The sequence below is a fragment of the Ylistrum balloti genome, unplaced genomic scaffold (genome assembly GCF_031769215.1).
Source record: "Ylistrum balloti isolate Yb309-2 unplaced genomic scaffold, AGI_CSIRO_Ybal_v1 Utg369840, whole genome shotgun sequence".
Lineage (NCBI taxonomy): Eukaryota > Metazoa > Mollusca > Bivalvia > Pectinida > Pectinidae > Ylistrum > Ylistrum balloti.
Window position 1 is genome coordinate 522,229 of NW_026781998.1, and position 14,414 is coordinate 536,642.

Sequence of the window (14,414 nt, forward strand, 5' to 3'; positions counted from 1 at the left end):
TTCTGGAATAGATTTAAGTATGAGGTAACTGTATCCTGATCAGCTGACATCAAGTAAAGTCAGTGTTGTGGTGATGCTCATGTTGGGGAGTATCCCTTGACTAAAGGAAGTATTGCTTGACTCACCTGCTGGAAAGGCAAGTGAGCTGATCTTGTGGTAGAGGGTCTGTCGAGCAACTTTTTTTCCAATGACCTTTCCTCAAGAGCCATCATGCTTGTTCAAATAAATTATCTTGACCCACTTTCTTGTTAGATGATTCAAAGTGGTTGAAATTTTTCATCTTCAGAACAAGAGTTTTCGCTTGTTAACCATGTTTGACCTGTATCTTTTTTATAGACTGGATAATTTCCCTTCTTTCCAATCCCTTTCACTAGATTCCAACAGGAACAATGCATCATCTTGATAACAGTTTTTAACTTCAAATTGCCATCTCTCATCAATTTTGTTGCCTGATCCATTTAAATATTGATCTGTCATCCACAACTACAGATTGATGGGAATAAAGTTTGAAAAATAACCTTCATTTTGTCAAATCCAAGAGGACTTCATCAGTATTTTTTTTTCAATTAGACTGAACAAGTAAATCTATGAACCAAAGGAACATTGTACATGTATAAAGTGTGAGAAATATCTTTCCAGTACTTTAAGAAATAGCAATAAAAGGAATTCACTTATATAAAAAAACAAATCTTTTTCTAATCAGATTAAAATTTTGGTGAGCATAACTGCCAACTATGGGAAACCAACATATAAGTTTCTGTATTTCTCAAGAAAAGGTCATAATCTTCAACTGTCAAAATCCAAGATGACTGTTTGTGAGCCATTTTGTTTCTAGATCAGCCTGACAATAAATTGGGCACAACTTGAGATCGAGGGGAACCTACCTACTTAGTCTGCAAAATGTTAATTTAGTAATTCTCAAGAAACAGTGATAACAAAACTTAAAAATCCTTGATTTACTGATCAGTCGAAAAGTTAAATGGGTGGAACCTGGGATAGAGGGGAACATACAGACAAATGTATTGAGTTTGAGAATATCCCTCTATGTCACAAGAGATAGCAATAACAAACTTCTAGTCTACATTAACGATGGCTGCTTGTTAGTAGGTTTGTTTCACTGATCACTACACAACTAGGCACCATTAGGAACATACACATCAAATCTGAGAAATATATCTCCAGATTGTTTATGACTGTCATGATTACAGATGGATGGCAGGGTGTGGACAATGGGCAAACTATAGTTTGTGGTCATCAGCCAAGGTTTGGAGGTCAATAATACCAAATCTGTCAACTTATCACAATATAACACATTGGCCCTAAAATATGGTTCATGCTTACACCATTCTCAGATCTACACGAATCTATCTGCAGAGGTCATCCGTTCTATGGGAATTGAGGCAAATATGGCTCAGTCGCAGAGTGTTTGCTTATCTAACTTTGGGTGAAGCTCATGCCAGATGCTGAGAAGTCTGTCCTGTCATAATTGCGTTGTTAGGCAAAACAGTTTACCATAATTGCTCTGAATGAAATGTGATGGGCCTTCTGTATGTTGTTCAGTGAAGAAGCCACCAGCTACTCCAAGAAGACCCCATTTCAAAATTATGCAATCTTTTCATGGGGTGATAAACCAAGCAAACAATCATTAATTACAACATCAATGCAAATAAAAGTACAGATCTGGTTTTAAAATAGTTGAATACTATGTTCAGTACATCAAGTGCTGTGGTACAGTACAACACATTATTCAGTTATTGGCATACAGTTACATTTAACTGTTAATTAGTATAACAACCTAAGTTATCAGTTTATATTACTGGCACGACATTCTATACATAAAAAAAATCTTGTTATGATTTAGTCATCTTCCTATTAAAAATGAAAGCATTTCTGTGTTCTGAATAAAATGGTTTCATTGTGTTTTATAGTTACTGTGTACTAACTGAGAAGTGAAAATGCTTGGTATAAATATAGATATCAAAGTTATATGACTACTGATAAACGGTGCATCTCATAAATTTGGGTGGTCTTTTTTTTTTTTTTTTTTGTCTATTTTTTTTAAACTAAATCAAATTGCAAATGACATAACAGGTTTAGACATCCAAAAATGTGCCAACGTGTCAATGTCACATTTGTCTGATTATCCCACTTCTCCTGACAAAAGGAACATGATATTAAGTGGGTTACACTGTATTTGTATTCAACAATGATGACAATAAATCTCAATTAAAATTATATTTCACGATCAAATAAATATAATAAACATAACATAAAACAAATCAGATCTTTATGACTTTTGAGAATACATGTCAATGGCAATTGACTTCCATGATTTAAATACATATCAGATCAAGAGGCATGTAATCGACAAAGGATCTTACAGGAGTTTTCATTTCAATGACATTTCTGAAACAGTTTTAGACTTTTCATCAGGCCTTTTTATCACATGATTAATTATGTAAGCAAATATTGTAGAAAACTTTCTCATAAATTAAACCTGAAATCTTTTTCACTCCATATTTATCTTTTATTGCACTTCCTGGAAAGGCAACCAGTATTTCTTTCGGCCCGTTGTATTAACAGTACAGTAAATGCCCATGGATGTTGAGACTTAGTTTATCATAAACTTTACTTAACACTAATCCCTTAAAATAGCTGTAAACTTATATCATTCATTCCTGTTGGCCTGGATGGTTTTCGGCAGAAACCAGAGTATCAGGAGAATATCCAAATGGTTGGGTAGATTGCTAAATACTTGTCATGTCCAATCAACGAACAAACTAGGAACACCAAGGTAAAGGCAAGTGTGTTTTACAAAATAATACCACTGCCCCATCCAACCAACCATGTGAAATTTAATGTACACTGAATTTTGATTCACCTGTAACCAATGTAAACATGGCAGATCATTTTGACTGACCTATATTTATGGTTATATTTACAAATACAAATGAATATAGTAGAGCTTGGATGACTCCTTCAAGTGTTGTGAGTGGGCTGATAACTGAGAAAATTTGTGTTATTGAAATGACCAGTCTATTTCTCCTCGTCTTGACACAATAGACCATAAAAAACCATAACTTAAATTGTAAAATGTACTGTAAACCATAATAAATCCTTTCAATAAAATATTTTATAATTTCCTAACACAGGTAATTATATAACAAAACGAAACAAAAACAATTAGTATACTATTAATTAACATCAATTAAAAAGGTAAACCGTTTAGACATAAATTTGTTACAAAATTGTCCAGTTGAAGCCACTCTAGCTGCACACTCAATGTCACAATGAATGCTGATGACATTACATAATCAGGATGGATGAGTTCAGGTTCTGATGGATTGTAATGGACATAAATCCTGGATGACGTAGGGTATAACAGCAGGGAAATTGTCGGAAGACAAATTGAAAATTAGTAGCTATGCAAGTTCTGCAAGACCATCCCAGTTTGGTTTTCTGGATTTTAACAAAATGTCCACTGCTTCTGATAGATCATTGACAATGGCTGATGGTTTGACTTTTGGGTGATTTTCATCAGTGGTTCTGAAAAGTAGACACAAAAGTTTTCACAAAACCAGCTGTTGGTTTTTTAAAGGACTGTAAGTTTTACTTTACTAAAGGCAGGGACAAGCAAATTATATGCAATTACAAAACAAATTACGTCATAAACACTTACACACTGTTACCAGAACATCAATAAAATAATTTGAATTAAACGACAACAGCGAATAAAAGACTCCAGTTAACTCAATTCTTCTTCATAAAAAAACAATTTTATTTTGCAGATGATAGAATTGAGACAGAATACCAATAACACAAAGCAAAATAAAAGAGTAAAGTTTCCTTTATACCACACAACTACTTATCGGTACGTAGTCCCAAACATTTCTCCTATCTTGTTGTCTCCTCTAACCTATATTTGTCTGTACTTACAAGCACCTTTCCCATCCCATCATTAATTGGTCCGTCTCCTCTAACTCACTTGTATTTGTCTGTACATACTCCTACCCCTCTCATCCATCCTATCTTGGTGTCTCCACTATCTTCTCCACGAACTCACCTGTATCTTTGAACCAAAGTATATACTAGTACACCTCTCATCCCTCCTACCTTTGTCTGTCTCCATTAACTCACCTGTATCTTTGAACCTAAGTATATACTAGTACCCCTCTCATCCCTCCTACCTTTGTCTGTCTCCACTAACTCACCTGTATCTTTGAACCTAAGTATATACTAGTACCCCTCTCATCCCTCCTACCTTTGTCTGTCTCTACTAACTCACCTGTATTTCCCTGAACGTACAAGCACCCCTTTCATCCCTGTTGACAGCGCCCCTCCTACGTCACTCACAATGTCATCTCCCACCATCACAACCTGGTAAAAGATTTTATATTGTTTGATTATTTTTGAGTAGAACTACATGCTGATACTTTGTTCTCCTGTCCTGTGTCAACACATTATTAATATATAAATATTAATTAACCATATACTGTTATATTTGGGGGTGGGTTGCAAAATGACTTCCCGAGTATTTTAAGTAAATTTCTCCTACGCATAACTTTCTATATACAGTACATGTACAACTGTTCATGCCTTTGAAACACAAAATACTGTCAGAGTACAAAGGATTCTGAACCTACATCATCAGCATAACATTCAAGTAAGATATTACATAATATTCTGCCAACAGAAGTATGGATTTTAAAATGTAGGTACTTGGGTGATGGTAACACACTCCCTTTCACCAAGATGGGTTAAATTTTCAGAATGGACGTGTAAAGGTATGGAGCCACCTGCCTGACCATGTAGGCTCTCCTTGGATACTTTGGTTTCATCCAACAGTAAGACCCCTCGCACACTTCCACCCAGGCCAAAAACAATGAGAAGTATAAATTGGATAACTTGTTTGCAATTGTTTTAAAATAAAATTTAAAATGGAGGTATTTATCTTCATCCAAGGTAGAACTGAAAGTAACATAATTTAGAGGATCAATGATGATTTACAAAATATACTCAACAAAAATAGAAACAAACAATTAAATTATGCAGACAAGTCTACTCTTTACAATATTGTAGAGGAAAAGTCTGTGTGATGTCACTCGTGTTGTCAATAGTTACTCAAAGTGGGGTACCTGCGAAAAACAAAATGACACTACAGTACCTTGTGTGGGCACCTCTTGCACCTATCCCTGCACTGATTCTCCTATGCATTGAATTCATGAGAACATTAATTTGTCTTAAAGGAATGTTGTTCCATTCTTGTGTTAATGCTGGGATCAACTGGGCTCGGTAAGTTGGGGATTTTTACTTTCTACACCTGTCCACCTTATCCCACAGGTGCTCAATGGGAGACATGTTGGGGCTATATGGGGGCCATTCCAGAGGCTGAATTATGTTTGCCATAAGAAAGTCACAACAGGCTCTAGAAACATGTGGTCGAGCATTGTCTTGCTGAAAATTTGGGTTATGACGTCCAAGACGTAGAAGGACATGTGGTTGGAGGATCTGGTCTCTGTATTGAACAGCATTGAGGTTTGGATCCAGGACCACTATGGGAGATGCCTCCCCAAACCGTTACAACAGACCCATCAAATCTATCGCTTTCAACCATGCATATGTCGGTGAAATGCTCACCGCTTCTGCGATATACCCTTTTTTTCTATTTGACAATACAGACATAATCTAGACTTGTCACTGAACACCAACGCATCCTTAACCTTTCTGGGCCATGTCTTTGCATCCAGTCAAGAGGCACTTGCTGCTCCGTAGTGGCCTGATATAAGGTCGGCACGCAACGATTCTCTCAGTACGCAAGCAGTTTCTGGCAGTTTGAGCACTAATAGGTCTGCAATAAGTACCTAATTATGCGACACAGTCTCTACTGCAGTCTTGAATCTGTTGCACAAGTGTGACACTCAAATCAACCTGTCTTGTTTTGAGGAGGTTACATGCAGACTACTGCTCCTAAGACAATCAGAAACTAACCCAGTAGCATGGAAACGTGTATAGAGACGGTTAATTGTTCACAAGGCAATGCCAAAATGACATGCGACAGCAGTTTGGCTATGACCATCTATCAAGGTCGCAATTGCTCCACCCCTCTGAAATTGCATTAAGTTTGGCATCTCAGTCAATGGCGAAATCAAAATGCCAACATGGAAAATTAATGGGGTTGAACTTGGAATTATTATTATTAAAAAATCAGTCTTGGCTTGATCACGCCACATGATTTGGCTAAAGAAGCTCACAAAGTCAGACAATGATACTGTCACCCTTGACTGCTTTTAGGGTAGATTGTTGAGAAGGGAGGTCATTCTTGATGTAAAACCTTACCAAATATTCCATTATTTCCTTACAGCGAAGGTGTACTGTTAGGGGGAACTTTGTAAATTTCTTTTTATGTTGAGTATACATTAATTCATAAATTACCAAAAATCACTTTCTCTGATTCCAGCAATATTGTTTGTTATATATTAATGTTGTTCTGACTTCTATAATGATTATAATTATTCAATTCCATGAAAGCTTTATGTTACTGTCACTACACTTTTCAATTTGAAATATTCAAGAATACACATTAAGAATAATCCTGAAAGAATAAACACACAAGAAATGGTATATATATTGTAACCGCTAAAAATGAATAAATAAACAATAAAGCAACAAAGAGCACCCAGAATTATTTATCTATATTTATAATGTTATTGATAATTCCTAAAGTGGAACACTAACTCCAAACAAATAAACATATCCTGTTTGGCTCATTAGTCCATCTTCTGATCTCACCTTGTCAGCACTGAGGCCCATGTCCTTCACAGCAGTGTTAAAAAAGATAGCAGATGGTTTCCCTACTACTTCAGCTTTAATATCACAGGCATACTATAAAATAAAACAAGAGTGCAGTGGACACAATATACACCACCACAAAATATAAAGATCAAGATAAAATGGCATAAATCTTACAAAAATCAATGAATCGTAAAATCTCCCCTTCATGCACATCGAAACATTGTAGTAGTGACACTGAGCAAGTTTCGTGAAAGTCTGATGATTATTTCAGGAGTTGCGTTCACAAGGCTCAACTATGAGAAAGCTACAGATACAACGTTTAAAATGGCATAAATCTTACAAAAATCAACGAACCAAAAAATTGCCCCTTCATGCACATCTACCCATTGTAGTAGTGACACTGAGCAAGTTTCATGAAAATCTGATGATTAGTTTAGGAGGAGTTGCGTTCACAAGAAATGGACGGACATACAGACGGACGGACGAAGATGACGCTAATATACGACCGCCTGATTTAACAACAATGGACAAATTTTACTTTCTTATCTTCTTTCTTCTTCTTTCTTAAAAATGTATTGTGTTTTTAGAAAATTTAAACTTCCAAGAAAATAGTATCAGACCCCTGGTCTTTAAAGTTTTTGTCCTTGAGGAATTCAATCAAAACAAGTTACATCTTAGAAACACATTGTACTAAGCTATATTTTTAACATTTCATCTTTTAATACAAAAGAAAACATACATCTCAAGCTTTTCTAATGCAGAGTACATTTTAAAAATAATACTGCAAATCTGATGACAGAAAGAAACTCTGAACCAAACAAACATATGATGACTGCTTTCTCAGATGGTTATACAAGGGAGAATATTCAGTACTTTTAGACTGGTGTGTAACATCACAGCATGTGATATTTGCCTAGTTAACAAAGTATAGAAAAATCCTTTTGTTGACAACCAGAGCTTCCTTAACTGACTTAGTTATTGAGAATTCTTCTTCATCTTCTTACAAAGTAAGCATAGAGTATAGTAAGCCAGGGTACCACACTGGATACCTTATTGAAAGTGAAAATCTTTTACATGATGATGAATTCAACACTGATGCAGTACCATATTCAACAATAAAGATACAAGTATGTCTCATTAAATTTGTTTAAAATATGTTGAGTAAATGTAACAGTATGTTAAATTCCAACATGAATAATGTATTTCAGTCTTACCTCTAAAGCACTACAGAATGACCCTACATCTAGCACTAAATCCTCTCCATCTTTATAGTACCTCCTGTCAAAAAACAAATTTTACTTGTTATAACACAATGTTACATAGTGTATATATTGTAAAAGTGATTTGCTTAATTATAGCTCTTTTGGAAATGAGAGAGAACCATCATGTACTTCTCAAGAAAAAGAGATAACAAACTTTCAAAATCAAATCCAAGATGGGCCGTCTTTCGGCCATTTTGTTCTTTTTACCAGTCCCAAAATCAAACAGGCACAAATAGAGACCAAGGGGAATCTACATATGCAATATGACAAAGATCCATCCAGTATTTTTCAAGAAATAATGATAAAAAAAATTGTTTACCGATGGACAGACCACGGATGCAGAGCTATTTGAATAGCCCACCATTATAAAAATAAAAATTGAGACAACTAATATATCTGCTGGTCATGAAACTTTAATATAAAGTCAGAATGTAAAACTGAGATGAATATTGTTCATTTTTAGGCTAAGATTTTTTATTTTTAAAAATTTACAAATGTAAATACATGTATAAATGAAAACACAGTCACACAAAGATTACAACACATTGTCAAGACAGTTTATACACTATAACTGAACATACCCTTTGCCAAGGGAGAAAAGAGATGGCTTGTTGAGAGAGATCAGGACCTGAAATGCCTTATTCAGATTATCGTAGGAGTACTCGTCTACGGCATCGCCCAGCACCACACAGTTAGGGTTCTCAGTACTCACATCACTAAAGTCTGCAAGTGCATCTGTTAACAAATTTCAGTTTGTAATCAATATCAACAATAAATAAAAAAAAAAAAAAAAAACAGTTTTACCCGGTAGCTAAAAATGATATGTGTAGCTATAAAAAAAAACATCATATAACTGAGTATTGCTAAAGCAATATGCATCCCTGATGAGCCAACGCAAGCTTTTACATCATTATGATTATAAAAATGTAATTGTTTGGTGTTAATTTTCAAAAAACAAGAAAGTAAAAAGTTATGTCTGTAACTAAATTTAATGTAACAATTCAGTAAATAAACATAACAATCTGACAATACAGTTTTATCACCGTGTATAATGTTTCACTCTGACAAAGCAGCACAGGTTTCTACAGCAATGATATTGTATAGCTGTAACTTAATACCCTGGTTTCATGTGATACCCGAAAGCAGCACACTCCAGGGTCTTCTAAAATTGTAAACTATTGGACTTTCTCAGGTTTAGGTGAGAGGTCCACTTCCTATCCTGTTGTGTTTAAAAGTGGCAGGAGGTGGGGTTGACCCCTTACAGACAATATATCTGTTGATTTAAAAAAGGGGAAATGGTACGGAAAATATCAAATAAGTTTGAAATCTGTAAAGATGTTGAATTCATTACAATTCAAAAAACAAGAGTACTGAAACACCTCTGGAAGGGCCATACCTTGTTTCAGACTCTAGACCTGAGTGTTACACTGATATTGAATTTTGCTAATTGCATAAGAGACATACACATTTGCCTGTGAAATATAATAAAAGATGTTTCATATATAACCTGATGGCCTTGACCTTCAGTCAAGCATCTCCTCATTTATTTCAACTATTTTTGCTTATAACATATTAATCAATTTGACCTCAAACTTTGACCAATGGTAAAGCTATTTTCATGATACCTTGTGAACACCATTAGTACCAGTACTCACTAGGATGTACAAGAAGATGTGGATGGAGCTCTCTTTCCTTCAGAACCTGACACATGGCTGGAATTGGTGAAAACACTTCTTCTGGTTTAATGTCAAACCCAAAGCCTTTCATTTTCTCTACTAATGCTTGACTGGTGTAGGTTGTCTCATTGGTACAAAACCGAACTGGCAGCCCAGCCTCTTTAAGTCTGTTAAAAATATGTTTCTATAAAAGATCAACACACACGTTAAATCTCAAACAAGCACAATATGCTGTCCCTGTTGGTTCTAAATACAGAGGATATATCTCAAGAGTGACTTTTAAATTGTTTTTAATATACATAATACTTTGATGTTACGTACAATCTGTTTTACTGTGTATCATATACAGGTGTGAGGATACCTCTACTTTTAATGTATTATATACAGGTGTAAGAATATCTCTACCTCCATTCATAATATACAGATGTGAGTTATCTCTATCATGTATTATATACAGGTGTGAGTTATCTCTATCATGTATTATATACAGGTGTGAGTTATCTCTATCATGTATTATATACAGATGTGAGTTATCTCTATCATGTATTATATACAGGTGTGAGGATATCTCTATCATGTATTATATACAGGTGTGAGTTATCTCTATCATGTATTATATACAGATGTGAGTTATCTCTATCATGTATTATATACAGGTGTGAGGATATCTCTATCATGATATCAGGTGTGAGGATATCTCTATCATGTATTATATACAGGTGTGAGGATATCTCTATCATGTATTATATACAGGTGTGAGGATATATCTATCATGTATTATATACAGATGTGAGTTATCTCTATCATGTATTATATACAGGTGTGAGTTATCTCTATCATGTATTATATACAGGTGTGAGGATATCTCTATCATGTATTATATACAGGTGTGAGGATATATCTATCATGTATTATATACAGGTGTGAGGATATCTCTATCATGTATTATATACAGGTGTGAGTTATCTCTATCATGTATTATATACAGGTGTGAGGATATATCTATCATGTATTATATACAGATGTGAGTTATCTCTATCATGTATTATATACAGGTGTGAGTTATTTCTATCATGTATTATATACAGGTGTGAGTTATCTCTATCATGTATTATATACAGGTGTGAGTTATTTCTATCATGTATTATATACAGGTGTGAGTTATCTCTATCATGTATTATATACAGGTGTGAGTTATCTCTATCATGTATTATATACAGGTGTGAGTTATCTCTATCATGTATTATATACAGGTGTGAGGATATCTCTATCATGTATTATATACAGGTGTGAGGATATCTCTATCATGTATTATATACAGGTGTGAGGATATCTCTATCATGTATTATATACAGGTGTGAGGATATCTCTATCATGTATTATATACAGGTGTGAGTTATATCTATCATGTATTATATACAGGTGTGAGGATATCTCTATCATGTATTATATACAGGTGTGAGGATATCTCTATCATGTATTATATACAGGTGTGAGTTATCTCTATCATGTATTATATACAGGTGTGAGTTATTTCTATCATGTATTATATACAGGTGTGAGTTATCTCTATCATGTATTATATACAGGTGTATCTCTATGATGAGTGTATATCTCTATCATGTATTATATACAGTTATCTCTATCATGTATTATATACAGGTGTGAGGATATCTCTATCATGTATTATATACAGGTGTGAGGATATCTCTATCATGTATTATATACAGGTGTGAGGATATCTCTATCATGTATTATATACAGGTGTGAGTTATCTCTATCATGTATTATATACAGGTGTGAGGATATCTCTATCATGTATTATATACAGGTGTGAGGATATCTCTATCATGTATTATATACAGGTGTGAGGATATCTCTATCATGTATTATATACAGGTGTGAGTTATTTCTATCATGTATTATATACAGGTGTGAGGATATCTCTATCATGTATTATATACAGGTGTGAGTTAACTCTATCAAGTATTATATACAGGTGTGAGGATATCTCTATCATGTATTATATACAGGTGTGAGGATATCTCTATCATGTATTATATCATGTATTATATACAGGTGTGAGTTATCATGTATTATATCTATCATGTATTATATACAGGTGTGAGGATATATCTGTTATCTCTGTCATGTATTATATACAGGTGTGAGTTATCTCTATCATGTATTATATACAGGTGTGAGTTATTTCTATCATGTATTATATACAGGTGTGAGTTATCTCTATCATGTATTATATACAGGTGTGAGGATATCTCTATCATGTATTATATACAGGTGTGAGGATATCTCTATCATGTATTATATACAGGTGTGAGGATATCTCTATCATGTATTATATACAGGTGTGAGTTATCTCTATCATGTATTATATACAGGTGTGAGGATATCTCTATCATGTATTATATACAGGTGTGAGGATATCTCTATCATGTATTATATACAGGTGTGAGGATATCTCTATCATGTATTATATACAGGTGTGAGTTATTTCTATCATGTATTATATACAGGTGTGAGGATATATCTATCATGTATTATATACAGGTGTGAGTTATCTCTATCATGTATTTATATACAGGTGTGAGTTATCTCTTCTATGTACCATAAACAGGTGTGAAGTTGTCTTTATTATGTATAATATACAGGTGTGAGGATATCTCTATCATGTATTATATACAGGTGTGAGGATATCTCTATCATGTATCATATACAGGTGTGAGTTATCTCTACTATGTACCATAAACAGATGTGAAGTTGTCTTTATTATGTATGATATACAGGTGTGAGGACATCTCTACCTCATAATATACTGCTGTGAGAATCTACCAAGATGAAGTGCTTAGTAATTTTATAGGATTTCCTAATGTGTGTCCAGAGCATGTATTCCAAAATTTTGATTAGTCAAAATAGACATAGTGGGATCTCAAAATTTGAAGCAAGTGTATGACTCCTGGCTCCATATACCAGTATCTGAGTCCCAAAAACCACTGGTCTCTACCTTGTATCATATACATACACAGGTGTGAAGATTCTTTACCTTGTATCAAACAAAGGTGTGAGGTTATTTCAACCTTTTATCATATACAGATAAGGATCATTCTAGGTCCAGTATGAAAATATAATGAAATAGTTTCAGCAAGCTTATTTTAAGCTTTGGATTAAACAAACAATTCAAGCACCAAACCAGTAAATATGTTGGCAGATTGACAATATAAATGAAAACATTAAAAAAAAAACAGACTGAGTTGTAGCCTTTATAATTGTAGTAGGTGGTAGTCTGCACAATGGCCAGAGTGCAAAACAAGGTAATGTTGATGTTCTATTCATTCATATCCTGTGTTCAATTTGCCAGAATGATGTTCACATCTACATCTAATGATGGAAAGGGAACCGAGTGGATCATACATAAAGTCTCTTGGTAGGGATATACAACATGAAGTTAAGATGACATGACAGGTGATGTTGCTATTATAAAGGACAGTGTCAGTTGGAAAGAAGACATGGTAGGATACCATGCATATTGTATTTTTTCTTTCTATTTTTGACATCTAAAAGGTTCTGACCAACTTCAACTTGCTGAAGACAATTTCAGTGGAGGAGAAAAGAGACATAGGGTTCACATTATTTATGTTTAGTTTGGACTGGAATAATGCTATGAATGGCAGTTTTAAAACAATCTTCGGTGGAGCAAGAGACAGTATCTGGTGGAATTTGTTCCACTGAGCAAATGTTTAAGGGGAAAAAAGAACACTTTTACACCAAACCCAAAGGAAAATTGATTGTGATCACTGTTATGATCAGAACTAAGTAGGAGCACAAATTATAAGTGGGCACATCAACAACAGTCTCAATTTATGCCAAAGGAAAGGACAAAGGTGAAATACATTACTACATTGCAGAGTCTTTCCCAAATGGTTCTGACTACCTGTCATTGATTTTCATTAGTCTGTCTTGGTCACATCACAAACTTAGATATATCTACTGTATATCTAAGTCAATCCGACCTAGACAAAATTAAAATCACAGATTGTCGCAACTCTTCACATTACTTGATACATTCATATGATAAATGTCTTATTCATCATTAAGATACATATATAGAGGGACACAGTGAAATCGATTAAATCAGCAGTTAATTTTATCAGGGACGTAGATAACAGCTATCTACGTCCCTGATTTTATACATTTTCTCGAAGACCAACACAGTACTAGCGTTGGTACAGTACTACTGTATGTAGTCCGTCAAGTTTTGACCTCTAAATGTTTTCATTGCTCAATACTCTTGACATGAAATGGCGGCCACTGTCCAGTCTTAACTGTCTTTTTAAAAATATATCATTCAGCTTTATGGATAATTTCACTTGGGATCTAGCGTAGAACAAATGAAAATGAAAGTAGAAATATTGATTTAATATACGGTCAGGGTAACTGGTTTTCATGTTTAAAAAAGTAATGAAAACTTGCCGCTTGACTGCATCGACAGAACCTTTGATGGCGTTGGATTGTCCGCTTTCGCACAAAACTCCTGTCATGTCCAATAAAACACCATCTACACCGTCTGTCCATTTCTCTGCGCTTGTCATGTTCCCTTAATGTCCGGACCCGTAAACCTTTCCCGTTGTAAGCATTCGGTGCACCTCAGATTTGGTGATTGCGTTAC

At 34.5% G+C, this 14,414-nt stretch overlaps 1 protein-coding gene across 2 annotated transcripts; it reads right to left on the reverse strand.

The window, feature by feature from the left end:
- Window positions 1-2,835: 2,835 nt before the first annotated feature.
- Window positions 2,836-14,358, reverse strand: LOC132545292 (phospholysine phosphohistidine inorganic pyrophosphate phosphatase-like). Of its 2 annotated transcripts, none has more exons than XM_060208965.1 (7): window positions 14,219-14,358; window positions 9,710-9,897; window positions 8,636-8,789; window positions 8,007-8,070; window positions 6,790-6,882; window positions 4,286-4,377; window positions 2,836-3,546 (listed from the first exon to the last, which is right to left on the reverse strand). In XM_060208965.1, exons 1-7 carry the CDS (start codon window positions 14,335-14,337, stop codon window positions 3,423-3,425), a joined length of 834 nt encoding a protein of 277 aa, XP_060064948.1. In that variant the 5' UTR covers window positions 14,338-14,358; the 3' UTR covers window positions 2,836-3,422. The 2 variants fall into 2 exon arrangements, with proteins under 2 accessions (XP_060064948.1, XP_060064947.1); XM_060208964.1 differs by having other exon boundaries at window positions 6,736-6,882.
- Window positions 14,359-14,414: the final 56 nt, after the last annotated feature.

Excerpts from the sequence above, each read along its gene's own strand:
- LOC132545292 (XM_060208964.1), bottom strand. The coding sequence starts at position 14,337 with ATGACAAGCGCAGAGAAATGGACAGACGGTGTAGATGGTGTTTTATTG. Across the intron at positions 9,898-14,218 it reads TCTGTCGATGCAGTCAAGCG|ACTTAAAGAGGCTGGGCTGC; the intron begins GCAAGTTTTCAT and ends TATTTTTAACAG. Across the intron at positions 3,547-4,285 it reads GTACGTTCAGGGAAATACAG|AACCACTGATGAAAATCACC; the intron begins GTGAGTTAGTAG and ends TCTACTTTTCAG.